This window comes from Scophthalmus maximus, chromosome 8 (assembly GCF_022379125.1).
Source record: "Scophthalmus maximus strain ysfricsl-2021 chromosome 8, ASM2237912v1, whole genome shotgun sequence".
Taxonomy (NCBI): domain Eukaryota; kingdom Metazoa; phylum Chordata; class Actinopteri; order Pleuronectiformes; family Scophthalmidae; genus Scophthalmus; species Scophthalmus maximus.
The window spans coordinates 15,275,753-15,297,875 of NC_061522.1; the positions used below are offsets into that span (position 1 = coordinate 15,275,753).

At 42.5% G+C, this 22,123-nt stretch overlaps 1 protein-coding gene across 1 annotated transcript; it reads left to right on the forward strand.

Moving 5' to 3' along the window:
• The first annotated feature begins 1,582 nt into the window (after window positions 1-1,582).
• On the forward strand, window positions 1,583-16,739 carry LOC118312996 (voltage-dependent calcium channel gamma-5 subunit). The gene is made up of 6 exons (XM_035638128.2): window positions 1,583-1,718; window positions 8,564-8,810; window positions 11,095-11,181; window positions 13,418-13,558; window positions 13,907-14,052; window positions 14,323-16,739. The coding sequence occupies exons 2-6, from the start codon at window positions 8,615-8,617 to the stop codon at window positions 14,584-14,586; spliced, it is 834 nt and encodes a 277-aa protein (XP_035494021.1). The 5' UTR covers window positions 1,583-1,718; window positions 8,564-8,614; the 3' UTR covers window positions 14,587-16,739.
• The last annotated feature ends 5,384 nt before the right edge of the window (window positions 16,740-22,123 follow it).

Sequence of the window (22,123 nt, forward strand, 5' to 3'; positions counted from 1 at the left end):
ATTTCTGCCTGTGATGAGCCGGGAACAGAATCTGGTGGTTAGTCATACGCATGGGATTGACCAGATGCGCCTACATGACTAAATGAGTGTCCATATCCTCAGAGACGGTTTGTACTAGAGTCAGTCTGAAAGCAAATTCAGATGAAGGTGCATTTTCCCGAACATGTGACCAAATGCTATCACGAATTGATCACATTTAACACACATTAAGCTACAGGCTCCATCCTTAATTTGTCTAGTCACTGTTACAGAAGGCTGCTGACCTCATGTGGAGACGTGTGTGGATTTGACAGTGCATCCGTTTCCACATGAGGTGAGAGCCAGATGTTGCATGGGTGCATTTTATTTAGGTGCAGCAATCCAAAAAAAAAAAGAGCCAGCGTGCCATTGGATTGTCTGTTGAAGGCCCATTTCCTTTAACACAATGTTCCCCTCTGAGTTTTTGAAATGGAACAACATAGATAGATAGATAAGTAGATACTTCTGGTGTAACAGCAGCAGGTTTCACAAAGCACATGCACTTTACAAATATGTACAATATATACACAAACAAATGTAAAAATATACAAATTGCAGAAAATATAGAGAATAAGAATAATAATTATAAAGAATTTACATGAAATATTAACAGTGGAAATAGTGTAATAGTAGTACAATCAGTTACCAGTAGTGTGCAGAGGAACATGAGGGTGCCAATGTGGCGGGATTTATGTTTTATGTTTAGTTTAAACCGAGTCTTTCTGTCAGACAGAGGTGAGGTGTTGTAAAGTCTTATGGCATGAGGCGGGAAGAATTTCCTGTAACGGTCCTCATGACAGACAACATAGAAAGTCCAAACAAAACCACAAGGAAAGACAATTCACATGAGCAGAAACAAAGAGAGAGAATGAGAGGAAATAAGATGAGAAGACAGAAAGTGCCAAAACAGTAGTCAGTGTTGTCACAGTGTTGTCTTCTTACTGGTGTTTGGGTTGGTTCTTTTTTTAGAAGCGGACAGGCAGTCAATTTTTGCTGAACTACTAAAGCCATTGATGGCTAGTTGCAGGTTGTGATATACGGATACAGTTTTGTACAGAAAAGTGATGGTGGCTTTTTTTTTGCCAGCTGGATGCTTATTTGCCAGGTTTTGTGTTGGAGCTGTGTCCAGAGCCTGCTGCGTACATTACGCTGGGATCCAGGGTTGGAATTGCACAGTGACATTTGGTAGGAGCCCTTTTTTTTTCTTCTAGTGGCAATACTAAACATGTCACATGCACGCATACATGGAAGTGAGCAGCAGCCCGGTAAGTTGCGGGTTATTACGGAAAAAAACATTCCGCCAGTGCGTCCCTCTCCACGGCATGTCCCCTCACCACCATGTCCTTTCCCTTACAGCCACGAAACAAGAACACAATCACGCTCAGGGCCCCGGTTTGTCCCGGGGCAGCACCGACACCTGGTGCCCGCACCTGAAGACGCGGGGTTGCAGCGCGGGGGGAAGTCACGCAGGTTGAAGTCGGGTACGCCACGTGCCGCGCGCCGCGCGCCACGCGCTCCGCACACTATTGGCTGTTGGTGCGCGAGCCGCGCAGCCGCGGGTCCAGTGCGCCACGCAGACGCACAGCGCGCAGGAGACCCGAGACACCACGGAGCCACCGGAGCCGGGAGGAACGAGAGGAGAACGGACAGAAGGAGAGGCAGGAGAACTGTGATCTGCTCAACGAGTTTCCTTCGTGAAGGTAGATGCGCTGAACCATTTCATGTGTCTCTCTCTGAAGTGCAGGAGAAGGGGCTGCTTTGTTGGTTGGTTGGTGTCACTCGTGCCTCTGATGTTTTTTGGGTTTTTTTGCTTTAATAACCAGTTGGACGTTTATCGTTGTAGAATAGACAATTGTTTTTTTTTTATTATCACGATGGAAGCTGTTGCTGATCTACGTAAAGTCACCTTTACGCACGTTTCTGTGTGAAGAGAAGAGCTGAGTTTGTTTTTTGGTAGAACAGTGAAATATACAAGCTGCACGGGGTGCTCTGCTTTATTCCACATGGAATCCACACGGCCACTCTTTGTAGGATGAGAGGGAACGGAGAGAGAGAGCAGTGGAATCACTTGTGATGCAAAATTTACAGTCGCACATTATGTAATGAACAGGTTGTAGTGACGAAAACTCCGCCCTTGGCCAAACGGGAGTTGGATGCTCAATTACCTAAGTTTATTATCGACTGACGGTTCAGCACCGCGGACAGAGACTTGAACCCGAGCCAGGGATCAAACTGCAGGAATAACAAACAGCTGGCTCCGATTACATCCACTGAGGATGCTGCCAACAAAACACAGAGGGAGAGTCACGTTGGTCGGGATGACATTTTGGAATTGTCTATAAAACTATCGACAAAATAACGTAAAGTTACTTGAACGCCACACAGCAGGCACCCACATTATTTACAGTACAATCATGAATTGATGCTTTTCATGAGCTGCACATGTTGTTGTCCTATTAGTGACGGAAAGTGATGTCATGTTTTCTTTTCATTCAATGCAACACTGTGGTCATTTCAAAAGTGTATGTTCAACAACGGGAGGAAACCGGTGATGGTCTCTGCTCTCAACGGCAATCACCATTTCCCCTGCATCACAGAAGGCAAACAAATCGTGAGGTTCCATTGCCATTCGATTCCTCTTGAACAAAAAAAAGAAGTGGATTAACCTGTAAAGTGTTTGCAGCAGTACACAGTACAGCCCACAGGCCCACTTGGCTGACGTCCATTCGTCCGTGTGCCAGCCAGACAAATGCTGCCGTCGCACAAAATGTGGGCAGGGGATGGTGTGGGCTGCAGGGGATTCTTCTTCTGCAATTGTGAAAAAGAGAAATGGTTTCCTGCCGGCGTCCGACCCGGGCGGCATTCGGGCCGCTCGCACCCTCTGAGATGGAACACTACTTGTTGCAGGGACACAGACATTGACGTCGCGTGTTATCTGCACATAATAATGTAGTAGTTCAGACTGTGATGTGACTCCAAAGATGTAGAAATACCACCTGTGTAACATGTAAGTTGTTTTTTTTCAGCTTCACCTCGATTGTTCATTGGCTTCTTTAAAAACCCAGTTTATTCAAATAGCTTTCAAAGAAACCTTAAACATGTTGAGGTCAAGACATTGTTTTCTGACTGATATCCTCATTAAAAGGCTGCAGGCATTCTTTCAGCTCTTGGCAGAATCCCATCTTGTCAGAGGCTAAATTACTGATTATTTCAACCCGGGCTGGCAGTCAGTGGGGTTATTTTTTTGTCATACTCTCCATCTCTGGTATGTGAATTCTCACACAGCCGTACGGTATATGTCAGTCATAATGGGCCATTGTTCAAAGATTCACAGTATGTGTTACAAAGGGCTTCACAGCACATCCACGTGTCCTCCGTTTCTCCCTTCACCCCTGTGTCTTGTTTAACTGAGCCACTGTTCACACTTTACCAATTTGTCACTCGTGCCAACAGGAAAACTAGGCTGTAGGTCACCATGAAGCTAAACTGGTTAAATTTGTGTTCCTGTGTAGGTTTATGTCATGCTGTGGGGAGATTATCGATTCATTAAAAAGACAGGGAGACAGAAGGTTAGATATCTGGAAGCATGGCACGCACTTTTTCCTTTCTAAACCTTTTCCGTAACTTCACTTTCTTTTGTTAGTGTGTTTATGAAGCATGCTGCACCATAAAATGGCGTTGTTGAGCACAGTAAACAGGCATCCCCCCCGTAACACCTGCCTACTCTATCTTGACTTGCACCTCATTGGTTTCCATGATCACTGTAACACACACTCTGGTAGTCATTGTTAGGGTCCCACAGCAATTTTCCGGATGCGGACTAATGATGTAGTTGAAAAATAATAGATATATAATATTCCACTGACAGTATCAACATTGAATCCTTCCCTTTATTCCGCATGTGTTTTTGACGACCGTGTGTTCCGCTCATCGCCTGCTCTGTAATCTTAAATGATGTACTCTACGTGTCTTTCTGTCATTCTCCTGTTTTCCCTCTGTAACTCACACTGAGAGATAGGGAGCCTTGTTTTGGGACTCGCCCGTCGGCTCTTTCATGCTTGACTTATTCGGAGGCTTCTCCTTGTAGTGTTGCCTGGTGACGGGGGCCAAGTCAAGCACTTATAAATGGGAGATTTGTCCTCAAAAAAAAAAGAAGATAAAAAACATGGGAAGATGGATGTTAGTGCTGTCGCTGTAAGTCACTGTGTTTTGTGCCAAAGTTAATGGTGTGTCAACCCTTTAAGCGATAGATCACTATTGTTTTATTAGATTAAATAGACCTGTCTGTCTTAAATATGTCTACATGAAATGAAGCAGCTCTGGATGTTGTCCCTGATGCACACAAAGTTTCGGTAAACCGCATGGGTCCCTGAGGGGTCTTTTGTAGGGAGGATTTCACAGGTAATCATATGACTCGTTCACGATCTTCAGAAGATGACGATGCAGAGAACAGACTGACTGACAAGCTGCCCCGTGCGCCTGCTGGTCACGACACCCTGTTAGAGGAATACGCAGGGCGATGACAGCTGAAGGCCAAAAATCATTTGCTAAAAACATACGGGAACTGCCTTTGGAGGAGCGTGAAGGGGCTCGGGCTATATCCAGAGCTGCCCGATCCAATTAAGATGATCTGACATTACAGCGGAGAGATGTACCGCGTTTCGCCCCAGAGTCTTGAGGGCGAGGGAGGCGAAGAGACGGGAACACCTCCCACATCAGGTCAGCGGGTTCAACTGTTTATATGGAAAATGTGTGGCAGCGTCAAACCAACCCGGTCGACTGATGTCGTAACCTGCACATCCCCCAACTTTGAATGTGGAGAGGAGGTGAGGATATGACACAAAATAATTTCCACTTCACTCTGTGTTGACAGCTTGCACCAGTGCCACCTCTCTCTCTCTCTCTCTCTCTCTCTGCTGCGTGTATTTTCTCATTTTTAGTAGGCATGCCTCCAGGGGAGGGCCGAGGCATCACCAAAATTAGACCATGGAGAAATCATTCCAGCTTGTTGACTTACCGCTGGACGCCAACTAGGAAAATTGCTGATATGTGACATGTGATATTGTGCGGATTATCATAAAAAAACAATGCAAATATGTGTAGTCGGAAGAGTCACCTAAAATAAGGTATCCATAGGGACCCTGCTCACTAATCAGTTAATGTTACCCTTAAGGTGCAGTTAGGATGGGTTCATTTATGATAGCACATGTAATATTTGTTTGCATATTTGACACAGACAAAGATCCTCCGGTTGAGTTAAGTTGTTTACCATGCAGCTAGCCTAGGCTGGGTAGTTGCACTTATATTATATCTGATGTATATTTATACAACTTTCATTTTTTTGGGTGCGAGAGAGAACACATGTGATGTGTATGTGAATTTGTGCACACATAGGCATGTGTGGGGTTTCGCCCGTACTGCAGCAGTTGAAACTGTACAAGCAGATTTTTCAATGACCAGGGGCTGCCGGCCTCGACCCTACGCTGTGTCCGTGGCCTGATGACACGTCTCCTCGCTCGTGCACTGGACTGCTGTTGTCCTCAGGCTCCTCCGATCAGCCCCAGTGACATCGGACACGGCAACTAAAAAAACCCCACAGCGCTCGTTGGCCGTCCGCATCCGAGGCAGCAACAGAGGGACTGCACTCAAAGTCACGCTTTTCACGGCCACAGTAACTGGGCCAACCATCACGCCAGAAGAGATCCGCGCTGTGACGCTGACAAACCCTCGACAGAGACGAACAAACACACAAATTCAAGTCAGGGGGCCACTTGGTTTGCAGAGACGTTCAGTGCTTTTGACCACAGTCATGGGCCATATTCAGCAAATCCAGCAGAAAGTAATAGTGAATAATATTCCTTTTATATATTTATATATATATGTTTATGTATATGCAGTTTTATCCACACATCCTCTTGCGGCATAATGTCAGACAAAGATGAGGTTTAAAAAAAATCACATTACATCATCATGTTTACCCGAATAAAAATGCATTTGTGATAAGTTGGACACTAAATCCTAATTGTAAGTGGCATTGCATGTTATGCGCTACAGTTCAGTATTGATTCAGTTGTAATATTTCCTAACATTATGACCCTTTTTTGGCCCCCTCATCTACTGACCAACAACACATTGGCGATGGTTTGCCCCCGGAGTTCAGCGCTCTACAACAATTAACCTTTTCCTCGGCCGTTGTATCACCAGTCGTTTTTGGGAAATCAGGTATTTTCTTGTAGTGAGCCGTTTAAATTAAAGTTGACGAGCGGCTCGGAGCCCCACTATTTTGCAAGTGGTAGAGTTGGATGTTCCAACCCTTCTTGCTCTTGATCTGAAAAGTGTCTGTGTTGAAACACAATGTGAATTTTGTGAACTGGGCCATGGTTTTATTTGTCTGGTCTTTAATACGTTTTACTAACATCTCTTGTTTAGCATTTATATATATCAAATGAAAACACACGCAACAAATGTATCATCTTTCAGACACAGGTTCTAGCACATGCTGTAGTGTCACATAATTATTATTTTCTATCTTTGTGCCTTTTTTGAGCATCCGCTCTACTGTATCATTACAATACTTGGCATCTTGGTCTATTTCTGGATGTGCTTGAAAGGCTCAGGCAGAATAAATAGCTCCTTGCTCTCTTGCAGTAATGATACCATGGAAACCCACATTTAGAAGTAAATCAGGATTTCACTTTGCTCCTTGTGCTGTATGAATAAAAGCAGACCCCTAGTTGAGCTTAGTAATGAAAATAGGTCTATTTAGTGGAATGGCTTGATGCTAAATGGCTGTAAAATAGAGCTTTTTCGTGGGATTTAAATGGAAAAATTGCTGCTGATTGCACCATGGAACAGAATAGATGAGGTTTAAAGATATCCGATTATCATTGTCTACGATGGCTTGAGCATCCCAACTGCCTCCAATCAACATCAGTGTTTCTGGAATAATGGGCTGTCCTGAGGTTCATAGATCGAGGGCTGGGCCAGAATTAAGAGACAGTCTAACACAACTATTTGTTTATAAAGACATGTGACAGCTTTCATATTCTGGATCAAGGCAGTTGTTGCAACATTGCTTAGAAATGTCTTTTTACAAGTTTCAGGAGGTCGAAATATATCTTGGTCTATTAATATGAGGTCATAGTAATAGTAACTCCATGCCTGCTTATGCATGTGGATCAGAACATCCAAGATAAATGTGAAGTTATTCAAAAGAGATCAATTTACATCTCGACTTCTGAAACATTAAGTGCCCCTTTACAAGGACAACAAGGGTGACAAATTAGACTGCACACGTGTGTGTAGCATACAAATCGTATTTTTAGTGTGTGCTGCACTTGCAACAATAGTCGTCAAGGATTTATTACCCTTTGTTTCCGTGAAGTGGGGCAACAGGCTTTACGCCCATTAGTGGGATGAGGTTGGAGCATATGGTTATAAATGATCCTAAACAGGGAAGGATACAGTGTCTGCGTGTGTGTGTGTGTGTGTGTGTGTGAGTGTGTGTATATACACTATTTAACCATTGAGACCAAAGAAGTTGATGAATTTAGTTTTTTATCATGTATTTGTGGGTAAGAAACACCCACAACCTGTAACATATGAGATACGAGGTGCAGGAAAGTTAAACTCATTTTTGTGCCAGTGTCACACAAAAAATTCAGCAGTTTTTTGGAAACGCTAGTAGCTGCATCTTCGTAAGAGCTTTCTTTAAAAGCCGTGCGCTCCTCACCTCGTCCCTTCCACATCCGTCTGTTTAGACTGTTGCACACCGCAAGCTGACAAATGTGTGGAGATCTCCCTGTTCTCTGTTCCCCTGAGGCTTTACATCCAGTCAGGATGCAAGAAGTGGATCCACACCACAAATCTTTTAAAAAGTTCACATTTTTCATTTAATCCTTTTCCCACATCCATTCCATCTCTCCACTCTCCCAGTGGGTGCTCAATGTTGCAGCACACTGAGATCTCATTATGTAAAATCAATTCCTTTCAACACCACGTATCCCATGCCAAGCTCTCCAGCGCTGCGGCTTCCGGCAAATGTGGGCACCAGCTACCATACGAACAGATTCCTCGTTTTGTTTGACACGAGTGCACACATTCAGACGCTGACACACGCCGCACACCATCTGCAACGCTGCGTCACGGAGGAAGGGGATCTCAGGGTATCAGGAGTTGTGCATTATTGTAGCGGAAAAATGCAGCAAAACAATTCACTTTTTCATAATTCTCTTTGTGGTGCTAATGGGAGATTTGGAGGCGAGGGGATCTTTTCCAGGTCGAGGGGAAGAAATTCCTCTGTTATCCCATCTGCTTATATATTCCCATTCATTACTCATCTCCCTTTCCAGTAATGAACCTGAATTATGAAGCAATTTCCACCACCAGCAGCCCACAGATGCACATTTCCTTTTCTACCCGCCATTGTTCCTCTTTGCGCGCCTCAGGGGACAGTTTGATCTTCTCCCAGGATGATTTTTTACGATAACTTGTTTGCTTTGATGAAGTTTGTGAAGATATTTTATCTCTTTTGTCCCTCTGCTAGCTCCTCTTTCTGCCGGCGGCACCCCCCCCCCCCTGCTGTTGGGACTGTGGAATGAGCCTATGTGGCAGGAAGGCGTTGACGTTGCTGAGCAGCGTGTTCGCTGTTTGCGCCCTGGGCCTGTTGGGGATCGCTGTAAGCACAGACTACTGGCTCTACCTGGAGGAGGGCGTCATTCTCCCGCTCAACCAGAGCACAGAAATACGCATGTCCCTCCACTCTGGCCTGTGGAGGGTTTGCTTCTTGGCTGGTGAGTTTGCCCCAAGCCTGAAACATGCAGATGACACAAATGGAAAGGTGTCCTCAAGGCAACAGTTGTATCTTTGTGAGGATTTCCATTTCATCTAGACACGAGATGAAGCTTTTAGAACAACTGGTGGACACTAATTAGTTCATCATGATCGGTAAACTCCTTCACCTCTGTCAGCTGAAGGCCCGGTACCTCTCGGTTTCTATGTTATCTCTCTCTGTGCTTCACCCCTTGAAAAGCTTCAAGTATATTGACTCGATTTGATGGATGGCTTTGTGAGACTTCTTCCTCATGACCTACCCAATGGCTGATTTACTTTGGCTTGATGCAGAAAACCCTCAGTTCTGTGGCTGTGTGTTTCCTTCCTTCTGACCTGCATCCTTTTTTCCCACTCTAGCGCTGAACATGATTTTTTTATTTCCACAGTGGAAATGCTTAAAGTACCATTACCTGGAGAAAAACACGTGGTTCCTCCCCAGCTCTGACATCACAAAGGCATGCCTGGCGGTCTTGAGAGACACTAACTGTTAGGTTTGATCCTTTTCTCACAGACCCAACTCTCCAGACAAGTGCTGTCCCAGAGTAACCCAGGTATCAACTTTTGCAATTTCTCTGGAAAAGGCAGCAGCTGATTGTATCACTCTTGTTGAATGTGTAGATGTTCAAATCATCTTTATTACATTCCATGACACTTTTAACATGTTTACAACCTAAAAAACCTGGAAAAAGGCTTTTGTTAGTGTAAGTAAGTAAGTGGAATACTATACTATTCCACTTACTGCTGAATCGTTCCATTAACCCCTGAGGTGACAGCTGACCTGCTGTCCTCTTTCAGGGCGAATCATTCAGTCAATCAAATTGTGATTAGGTAACAGATTTTAAGGCCATTCCTATGTGTGTGTTTTAGGGGCCGATTGAGTGGCCTTATTGCCCATTTAACTGGTGCATTGTGTTTGACCCAGAAACAATTACTTCACAGCCTGTTGTGACGCCAGAGGACCAGAACGAGGTTGCGTGGTGGTGTTTTCCCTGGTATTGACGGCTGTTGGAGTCCATTGGCCCTTTTGGCTGTTTCGAGTTTCGTAGCCAGCACGTACAATCCGGCGTTGTGTCAATGCTGTCAATGTGTGAGGATCTAGACAAGCACGGGACTCAATGTGCAGGACACAGTTTTCGAACACGGGAATGAACGCTACAATGTCTACAAGGTAAGACGGTGTAGCCTATATCCAAATAATGTGAAATGTGAGTCTAACTAGCAACAAACCCAAGCGGACTGAACCAAAGTGCAAGGAGGCAGAGTGCAGGGGAAATCCAGTGTCCGGGGAGCAGGTGGGAAGAGTCCAGTGAGAGGAATCCAGGGGAAACACATCAGAGCGTTTGAACAGGGGAATCTGGGAGACGGCCTAAGGGAGCTGGATGAGCGTGGCAAAAAAAAAAAGGGTTGCAGGCGATCCCGGAGAAGAGGGATGAGGCAGAGTTAGGGCAAGGAGCGGACAGGCCAAAAATAACAAAAGCAAGAGACGTATGAAGACTGACAGGTAGGTTCGGCCGAGGCAACAATACCACAAGGCAACAACAAGTCTTTAACAACTCCTGAAGTTTTTCTTCTATTTATTCTACAGCCACTAGAATCGCTGCTTGATCACTGATACATTCAGTGTTTAATGTAAACACATATTTTGACCCTGACTTGATGCAAACCCTCAATATGAATTTGTTCACATGCATCATGAAAGATAATTATACGCGCTGAAACGCAAAAATATCACCTAATCCAGCACCTCACCGTCTGAGAGGTTTATTAAGTGTTGAGAGAGAGAGTGCTTTGGTGCCAGACGTTTTTTGAATGTATGTGTCAAAGCGATAAAGGAAAAGGTGCAAAACTCTGATGCTGGTTGTTCCTCGCACGAGCGACTGACAGCAGATGATGTGTACAATATCAGACAAGCTGTCAACTCTCTGTCAACTTCAATTCAACAGCTGCCGTTGAGGAAATAAGCGGCCTTTTTTTTCAGGGCCATCACGCAAAGTTTACTGATTCCGGCAAAAATAAATGAATGAAATAAACACTGTGCAGTTATTAACCACTTGACAGTTTTTCCATGATAGGAATTGCAAAGGCATCGTGGAAAGGCTGCAAGACATCGTTGTATTCCTCTCGCTTTTTGCACACGTTTCTCTGATTGATTTTTCTTTGTCACACTTGTTGTATGGAAAGCTGAACGCCAGACTTACTTGACAATCTTATTGAACACGTGTTTTTCTCTGCCCTCTTTTCCAGGGGAGGAGAAAGGGCGGTGTTTTACCATAGAGTACGTGATGCCCACTACTGTCCAGATGACGTCTGAGTCCACCGTGAGTGTCCTCAGTAAGTAACTGTTCACGCTCCTCCTATTCACTTAGCAAACCGCATTGGTTACGGTGACACTGATCAAACCCTCAGTGTTTGAAATGTTTCCCTGTGACCAGAAGTGGCAGCTAGGGACACAGTGGTGGAGGTAAATGTAATGTAATGTTTGCCTCAGCTACTCTGATCTGAGATCAGGGTCTTTCAAACAGAAGCTGTAACCGTCAGGCTACAGTTGAACAGGAATAAGCAGTTAATAAAAAACTAATCAGGCTTCATCACTAGACACACTTCATGATTTTTTGTTTGACAGACATTTTTGGATGCAGCACATTTTGTGTAGCGTCATATTTTCACTCTCTATATTCACCCATTCTCTGAACCATAAAAGTAGTTTGATCGTTTTAGATCAGGAGTTTGATCGCCCGTGTCGCTGTAGTGGGAGAACGGATTTGAGGACAGCGTTTGACAGCGTCAAAGTCTGGAGCAGAAAGAGTGATCCTTGAATTTGCAGTGGAAACTAGGAGAGAACACCAACGGGAAAAAGAAAAAGACCCTTGTTTAAGGTCGGGAATCCAGGGTCTAGTTGTTGTCACTGCACTGGAGACTCCTACCGGTTGACCGGAAGCCTGCACAGTGGGGAGTGCTGAGGCCGACTGGGCCTCCGAGGCATTACGTCCTCCCAGTGAACCTCCCAGCTGGCAGGTGGGACAAGCGTTTGTTCACACCATGTGTCAACCGCGGGAGCACACGTCCGTCAGCAGCCGCCTCCAGGCCACTTATAGGGTTAGTGTTGACAATGCATGTATAATCATTTTTTGCTTTTGTGAAGCCAACTCTAAAGTTACAACACGTGACCTCAGCCCACACCTCCGCTCTGACCTGCCATCTCTCCATCATGTGTGCTTTAATGCCACAGCTGGTCCACTCAAGATAAGAGATGGGCGTGTTTTGAAAAAAATGGCAGGGACAGTAAACATGCATGGATGCACATGATGCACAACAAGCAGTCGTGACTGGAGATGCTATCAAGACGGCCTTGTCAGATCTCGTGTGTTCAAGATGTAACGTCATTCAGACTCACACCACATCGAAGATGACGGAGCATCGAGTCCAAATCTTCACTATGCTACATTTATTTATTTCCAGAGCTTTCAATCATTTTTCCTCACCCTCCTCAGCAGATGAAGTTTGACCGAGTGTGGTCCTCAGAGACTAAATAATCAAATATGTTAATCCAGATCTATTTATGTGTCTCACTCTGGCAGTTGTCATAACACATTGTTTGAATTTCTCTAACTTACAGGTTCAGGGGAATTGGATATCTGAAAAATGCATCTATTTTCAAACCTGCTTTGGAGCACAACGGAGTGAAACTACAACACTTCAAATAACTTCCAGGATTCAATGAGTAACACACTTTTGGTAATAATGTAAAAGTATCCAAGGAAGGATACAACAGACAGAAGGAAAAAGTGGGAGACAGAACATTGATGTGAAGATGGGGAGGTGAAGAATGCAGAAGAAGTGACAGAAAGTGGAAAGTCAAAGAAGTGCAATGAGTGAAGAAGTGTTAATGTGAGAAAGTCATAACAATAATTTGAATAATAATAATGATAAGAAACTTTATTGTTATTATTATTTTTCTTTATAATGTTACAAAGTGCTTTACAAGTAAGAAATAACACCAGACAGGAAGATAAAGATGAGAATAAAACAATGGAACATGAACAGAGTAAATTAGAATGATAAAATAGATCAAATCACATCAAAAGCTTCCATAAAAAGAGACGTTTTAAGAAGGGATTTAAAAGAAGCTGGTGCTCATGTTTCAGACTCACTTTGTATTGTATTCTATCAAGACTGTAGGAGGTGTTTGATATCTGCAGCACCATCCAAACTTTACCCAACCAATTAAATAACCAGTTCCATTAAGGTTCTGGCCTGAGACATCCGGTCCACTGTGCTGGAGGGGCGACATTCTGTGTAATGGACAACACAGTGGGGCGTCCCATTACTTCTGGGTGGTCCCGTACCAATTGCTCACAGTAGGGAGGTCCAGCTCCCTCTTAATATAAAGGAAGAAGCGTGACCTAAAGCCACGAAATGTTAAGTCCATGAAGAACAAGTCCAACCTCAGTCTACCTTTACATTTCAAAAAACAACAACAACAAAAAGCCAGAACAATGTTCAAAATTCAATCCCACTCAAACTGATCAGTTCCTCTTTTCTTCTTCTTCATATTTTCGCATTTCAGAGATGATCCGTTCTGCCACACCTTTCCCTCTGGTCAGCTTCTTCTTCATGTTCATTGGTTTTGTGCTCAGTAACATCGGCCACATCCGACCACACCACACCATCCTGGCCTTTGTGTCTGGGATCTTCTTTATCCTGTCAGGTACTGGCCTTGGATTCAACATTACACACCATATGCAAATAGATTATATTATATTTAAAAGGATAAACAAAATCTAAAGGGCGAAATGATTTTCAAAATTCATAGTTGTAATCTTTGTGAAACATACTGTGATTGTTCTAATACAATCTGTGACAATTGATGGTAACAAGAGTGATGCCAATCATAAAAGCCAACATATTTTTCTGAATGCGATCTACCTCTTTTCCCATAGTCATGAGAACTGTGTGTGTGTGTGTGTGTGTGTGTGTGTGTGTGTGTGTGTGTGTGTGTGTGTGTGTGTGTGTGTGTGTGTGTGTGTGTGTGTGTGTGTGTCTCTGCCTCCCACAGGTCTGTCTCTGGTTGTTGGTCTGGTCTTGTACATTTCCAACATTAATGATGAAATGTTGAACAGGACCAAATCTAACGACACCTACTTCAGCTACAAGTACGGCTGGTCGTTTGCCTTTGCCGCCATCTCCTTCCTGCTCACTGAGGTAACTGCACCACAGCAAATCTGGTCAATATAACAAATTGTAAAAGATCTTTTAAAACTTTTGTACCTAGCAAACCATTGTTTTTGCCATTTTTTCCCTCCCCAGTAGCTGAAGACGTCAGTGTCTTCAACATCTTCACATATAAACAAACTGACTTACTTCACCCACCAACAAACTTATAATGCTGCAGAATTTAGTAAAAAAAAAAGTTATCTGGTGAAGTTAAAACTAAACTTTGTGTCCTTTTGTGTCCGTTCCCCCCCCCGGCAGGCGGCAGGTGTCATGTCGGTGTATCTGTTCATGAAGCGCTACACCGCAGAGGAAATGTACCGGCCCCACCAGGGCTTCTACCGGCCTCGCCTCAGCAACTGCTCCGATTACTCTGGCCAATTCCTGCACCCGGACGCCTGGGCTGGACGAGGCCGCAGTCACTCCTCCATCTCCTCCGAGGCCTCCCTCCCGATGAACTCCTCCCACTACCCCGCGCTCCTCAAGTGTCCAGAGTACGAACAAATGTCCTCCTCGCCCTGCTGAGGCCGAGGGGGCGCAGAGTTGTCCAATTGTTTGATATTATCCAGCTTGAGTCACGACAAGTCCCTCCTTCAAGTGTCCTGACTAAGACCTGATTCTCTCTGCCCTCCCTACTGCTCAAACTAGAGTTTGACAAGATTGTACTTTTATCTGCGTTTCCTCTAGTTTTTAGTGATGGATGACTGTTACCTGCCATGGTGGGGTGACGTGATCTGAGAGGGGCAACGTGTGTAGCTTTCAGCCTGCGGTGAGCAAGTCCACTATCTACATGTTGTACTGCCACAATCCTGATTTGACAGGATTACACGCTGCACCTCTGCAGACATGGAGAGTTTGGAATAGGGATTAAACTGCATAGACGACTATGTGTGATGGGTCAGCACATTTCAAAAACAATCACTACGGTAGATTCTTTCAGTCAGAAAGTAGAAACTAATCAGTGAAATCTCTGGTGTTGGAGGAAACTATTTGAAACTTGTAAATCCTAAAATAGTCGATTCTGGACAGAATGTTTCCTCAGGTTGACAATAAGATTATTGTTCAAGTTGTGAAGACTTCAGATTTAAGAAAGTTAACATGAAGTTGTTCAAAAGTTCCCTTTGTCTCCACAATTGCACACGTGCTGCGGCGGTTGGGAGTGTGCACAAGCAGGTTCAACTCACGTCCTCAGGTGTCACGATTCAAGTGCAGCATGCTGCATTTAGTGCTGAAAACAGCTTGTTGTAATATACTTTCAGACATGTTTTAAAGAGCTCAGCTATTTTCAATGTTTAGGAGTAGAGCTCATTGTACAAATGATGAATGTGAATTTCAACCATTCCAATAGATGATTTTAATGGACGTTTGACTGAACCTACATGATGGGAGAGTTGACTTTTTTAACAGATAATATTCGTCCTTCCATGTGAACATGACTTCTTCAGTGACTATTAACAACAAAGGACAGGTCTGTATTATAGGCTGCTATAGTCCACACATATGAAATATATTCTGTTTAATCTGAATATACCAATGGTTATGTATCATTTTGAGTGTATTGTGTAATTTTGTAAAGTAAAAGAAACAGACTAAAATAAGAATTTTTATTTGCTCCCATATTTAATGCAAATTTAAACACATCTTTTTGTTTCCTCTGTACAGTGGTCTTCTTTGCAGATCAGGTAATTAAACACAAAAAACTGTGTGTTTGACCAAAACTAGTTAGAAAACAAGCAGGATAGGGGCAATACTGATTGACTGTACTTATGGGACTGGATAAGTATGGGGAATGTGAATGAGTCAAGTAGTATGAATATATTTTGATATGGAGCCATTGTGAATGTAGGATGTACTGAAGGAAACAGGAAGGAAGTGAGAGTAAAATACTTCCAATAGAGATATATTAACCCAAATTATAAATCAATATTTTTCTAGTTTTTCCCATTATTATGAAAGAATATTCTTAAATGTTTTAACCTTCAAATATACTGCAATCTTTTGTGTGCCAAGGAAAAAGTTGTATCCAGGTTAAGTGGTGAATAATTGAATATATACATTTCATGCAGCAAGTGTGAGTAAACATTACGGAGGAACAGTTTGTCTTGTGCAATAATTTTATTTTGGTCTGATAGATAAAATCTAAAAATATTAATTATTGTCAGTATTTAATGTTGCATGGTTTGAATTATTGCACATATTATAAGTGGGATCCAACACAGCATCACTAGATCATGGTTTTCCACCTGCAGAACTTTTCAAACAGAAAAACGAACAAACACAACCTGTGCCAAGCTAAACGTTCACTCTCAAGCACAGCTCAGACACAATACATCGACCTGATACATTTATTTATTTCAAACACTGTAAATATGAAATCATCAGTGTGTATATATATAGTCATTTTTGTATACAGTAGTATGCAGTACATGTAAAATATGGTTGTGCTGTTTTTGGCTAGATTCATCTCCAGTAAATGTGACAGCTGCTTTGCTTCCTGCATCACATTGAGAATGTGAGTTTTTGCATAATGTTAAACTCACATCAATGTAAAGTATTAAGGTGGAGTCATTGTCAGACATGTCAATATCTGTGTATTTTTACAACCTGATGGTTCATGATGTTACTGTAAATGTGCAATGGAATATGTGAACTCAAAGAAATAAAGTTTGTTGAAATTTGATAAACAATAAGCTTGTTTCTTCGATAGCTGCTTATGTCTCTGAAGCCAATGCAAAAGTGTCTTAAACCTGTATTCTCGGGAATGACCTGCAGAGGGCGACTTGACTGGTTACATGAAGTCAGTCTATGAGAAAATGACTCTACTTCTTACTTGATTTGTTACATTAGTCAAAGTTTTCCTGAGGATTTTCTAGTCTTCTTCTTCAACACAACATGGTGTTCATTTTATAAATTATGGTCCCTTTTGGAGTAAAATATACAATAAAGCACCATATACATTGGAGCATGGATACAGCGTGATTGAGAGGTAGTACCGTCCAATCGGTGCATCGTGGCAAATGTAGGTGGACAGGCAGTGGATGAGCTTTCAGTCAGACCCACCCCCCGCTGCCAGCCAAAATGCTAAGGTCAAGGCTACAACATTTCACAAACCAGTCAGTGACGTCACCGTGGGTTGCCACTTGGTCACAGGAATAGATTTACGATGTTAATGTCTCATTGTTAACTAAATAATGAATGTGCTGCACAATGTCACCCTCTATTGAAAGAGAACGGAAATGCATATCAATAAGATCATAGGTGTAGATCGAAACAATTATTAATTACTGATTTTATTAGGTTTTTATTCCCTTTTTGATCATAGTTGGTCATACAACAAAAAATTCCAAAATCAGTTTTAAGGAGTAACATTTAATTCTGACAAACTGGCATTATAATAAAGATGACCTGATGTCATATTAATAAATGAATTGCCATATGGATTGTCAGGCTATGTCACATTAACATTAACATTAACATTAACATTAACATTGTTCTCCACTCAGCCACAGTGTCAGTGTGAACTCAGGGCTTCATCGATCTAAGTGACTGCGATGTAATGGAGCTATGAGCAGAATAGAAACAGCTCACCTGAATCATGCGCTGCTGTGTCCACAAACTAAATGAACAGTTTCATCTTCTGACCTGATGAACTGGCAAGTTGCCAAACTCATCACCCCATTGAAACCGTGTATTGCCAATTTCACTGTTAGTAGTAATGAATACACACTTTGTGTTACTTGACAACAGCGCCATCTAGTGTTATTTCTATGAAGACACATCCCCCCTGAATCACTTCCGTAAGGGATTTGGAACACATGTGATGTATGAATGTATACATATATATAGTTTAACAAGCCCTGGTTGACTTTGCCTCGGACTCATCCTCTTTTAGTGTCGTCCAGTGCCATTAAAACTCAAGAGACCTCGGTGAGATCGACTCCTCGTGGGTAAATTGTGTGGGTAAACACTTCACTGTCACTCCAAGACACCCTCTTCTCACCATGAGGGCATTGTGTTTGTTCCTCTGCACAATGTTCACCGAAAGAGAAAGTAAAACGTGAGTAAAAACAATATTTTGATCTGAAACTAAAGTGACCCATCTGCAATCCTTCCCCCGTCACACCATCATCATCTAACTTCCATCATTTAACAGGCCTGCTGCCGGGCAGGGTTGCTCCATATTCAGACCTCGGCATCCCACGGGCCGTGACCCTGAGTTCACGCTGCAGGAAGCCACTCCATGCATGGACTCTCCATTACCAAGTGCAGAGGGGAAGTGTGTTTTCAACATCTCCATACGACTATGGATTATGATTCGAATGTCTCTTGTAGTAGTCTAATTGTTTTTTACTTTTTTATTTTTTATTTTTTTGTTCTTTTTGTTTTAATGCTTTTTTTTCCCATGCTGGATTTCTTTCCAGCATTTCATGCTCCAAGCATAAAATTGTTTTATCTGCAAAATTTAATTAAAATTTAAAAAAATATGAAACTTCTAAAACACAGAATAAATATTTTAAACAAAACCAAGCTTGCCTTTTTATGAACTTCAACCTTTTTTTACTTTCAATATTTAAGGGATATGGCTTCAAGTAGAACCTTTCAAAAAATTCTGTCACATATAAGCAAGACTTAAACTTCATCATCACATTTCAATCATGCGCTGTGTTTTAAGTTTTTGTGAGTTTTACCAAAAGTCAAGACCATATTGAATAGACAGATTTCTGAAGGCAGTTTGATATGGCATAGTCCACATACACATGAATGTTTATGTTCTGTCGCATGTTAATTATAGTCTTATATTCAGTCTTACAATTTCAATTTATTTAGCTGAATCTGATAACTGGAGGGTCAGAACCACGTTCACCCTCTTCACTGCCGCACCTGTTAGTTTTTTTGTCTTTTCCCAGCTGCTCGTGGAAACGACAAATCTCCCGTTGTCTTCTGCCGAATAGGTTAATTGTAAATGCAGCCAGTTAATCTCCATTGGATGGGAGGCCCCGGGGACGAGCACATGCAGAGTCTGAGGCTCTGAGTGTTTACCAGACTGTCTCATTATTGGTGACAGTTGTGACTCCTTCATGTTTCATCCATATCATGACCTCTTTGCTCTGTGCTTGCTTTGTTAAGTGTAATCAAGTAATGAATTTAACTCAATATGATCTGATGGCACTGCATGCAAGTGTGTGTGTGTGTGTGTGTGTGTGTGTGTGTGTGTGTGACACACTGATTAGCTCTTCACTCACTGACTGTGTAATTTGTTTGACTCCAGCTGTGGGCAGGACAGGATATAGAAAGAATTAAAGAAAGTTATTGTACAAAGAGGAAAAGTAATACAATATTTAAAAACCTTCATATGTCTTTACATTCTTGTGGTGCTTGGTTATGTTAAAGATATTGGCCAGTGTCCCTTGTTGAAATTATTAGTAAAGAATTCCCTCTTTTTAATTACTGATGTTGTGCAGCCAGATTCAAAACCTGACTGGACTCTAGTCTTTCAAAACCATATCAACCGTCCAAATATGTACCCTTTTCCAAAATCTGTCAGACCACCCACCCACTGCTTGTTGCCACTGACCTGAACAAGCAGGATTTTGAAAAGTCAGCGGGCACAGCAGACAAGTGGAGCTGACATGCATCTCATTCAGGGCAGGTCTGTTCTCTCTCCCTTCATCCAGTTTAGGAACCTTGGGTACAATTTTCATGGTTTTGGCCATTGCTGTCATTGGTAATTGATAATAATAATAATAATATATTTGATTTATAAAGCGCTGGTACAAAAAAAAAAGAAATAAAATAAAAGTTGATGAGTGATGATAATGATGTTGATGCAAGCTTTACTTTTTATGTACAGAGTAACGGTGACGACTGATGTTCCAAAGCTTGCAATAATTTGGATATTCCCCCTTAAAGCTATAGGTTTCTGTGTCCTTTATACGTCGTGGTAAAGAAATAGGAAAAAGAGAACAACTTGCTGGCGTAAATCAGAGCATGTTGTAGCAGCGCTAGCCTCCGGCAGCCCAAGGGCTGAGTCTGTGTTTGCTTTCTTTAAGCCCTATCTCGTACGCTCTTTGTCTCTCCCTCTGCTACTGTGGGCGCTGTCTTCTCACGCAGCACCTTCACGTCATCTCATTCTAGAGGAAACACCAAGCAACAGAACAGGGATGGATCTGATCGTGTTGGTCATCATTTGTTTTTGTTTTCTTTATCACTCATCCATCTCACCAAGGGTAAAAATTATAATGAATGTTTTCTGCTTATGTAGAACATTCAGTGTGGGAGCTGCACAGTACTTATGAATACTACAATACAAGCCTCTATCAAATTTACATTGCACTAATGTTCAAATGTTCAAATGACCAAAATCAATTTAGTCAACGTCTAATATTGTGAGGTCTTATTAGAGAGAAACCCAACAATTCCCAACAATGAGCAGGCACGTATAGATACTAATACATGTTAAATTTTCTCTCTATGTATTTTGTGTTCATGTTGTACGAAATAATCCAAAACTGACATCACACTCCTTAATACAGTACACAGACACCCAGCATCTTTGCAAGTCTTATTTTTTTCACAACAGACAATGTGTTGCTTGTTGTCAACTGTTAAAAAAACACTTTGGTTAGATTTTCTACAATTATCAAATGACAAATCATCACTTCTCCTCATTTCTCTCATTCGCTTTTCACAAGAAACTAGACCCAAAAGCTTCAGCATTCACCCTACAATTTTCTCAAAATCGCTCTGAATTTGACAAAAGAAATAACAATTCACTTCCGCAGATTAATATCCAAATAGTCCTGGCACGTTGGCACCCTCACGAATGCTGTGCACCAGGCAGCCATGCAGCATTAATCTCTGTCACTGGTTTTGCCAGATTGTGGCAGAAAAAAAGAGCCATGCTATCAACACTGCCACATTTACAATGCAAGTTCAGAAAGGTCATAGAAGCGGCGCTCTCGGCTCAGGCCGAAATCTGCATGGAAGAACAAAAAAAAAACCATGAGAAAGGAAGGAAGCTGGCAGAAGAGACACCAATATCCGCAGTGAACAGCCTTGTGCCAAAAGCAATTGCTCAAGTAACGCAGGGACACCGGAGGGGCTGGAAAGTGGAGAGAGGAAGAAGTGAAGTCGAAAAGAACTTCGAAACATGGCAATGGCCAATCATTAGCCGCGGCCACTGTGCGCAGATTGCAAAACATGGCACGAGGACAATGCACTTCAGAGCCAAACCACACGAGGCAGAGGAAGGGACGAATCACAGACACACTAACTGAAATGAAGTGGAACAGTGTGGCTGCAAAACCAGGGTAGGTCAGAATACAGTAAGTCGGTACGGTACATGTTAGATCTTTTCTGTGCAGTCCTGGGGCTTGAGGGGTTTCCTCGTCACTCTTTCCCTGGACCCTCATTTCCCTTATCATAACTGGACCCACAAATCCTGCATTTCTTCTTAATGGTGCACATTAAGATTTGTTCTTTTTTTTGTAATCTGCTCCAAGTGCACACCAGACACCCAAGGGAATTTGGGAAAGACCTTGTTAAACTGCTTCCCCTGATTGCATCTTCAATATTTTTTTATCATTAGCACATTTTTCTCTTGTGGAGTTTTTCCTCACCTCCTGCTGTGGTCACTTCAGGCCTGAAGCTGTTTGTTCAATTTTATGTAACAGCAGGTGACGCAAACCACGACTCAACTAGATGATCATGTTTTTTTCTTTTCTTTTTTAAGTCAGTGGGCTGTGGTTGTTTGATATGTTTTTAATTAAATAAGTCATCATTCATTCAGAGATCCTTCCATGTTCTTGCTCTTCGTGGCATATTAACAGCCTGTATCCCTGTATTATAAGGAACTGAAAATAGGATCATGGACCAAAAACAACTGAGCAGCTCAGTCTGCTGTTCGAAAGAGAGAGTGTGTGTGTGTGTGTGTGTGTGTGTGTGTGTGTGTGTCAGGGACAAGGCAGCATCTTCGACACTTCAATATAGCAGCAAAGAAAACAAAAGCTAAAAAAACAATTGGTGGTCTCTCATCATCATACGTCACGTGATGGTATAAAAG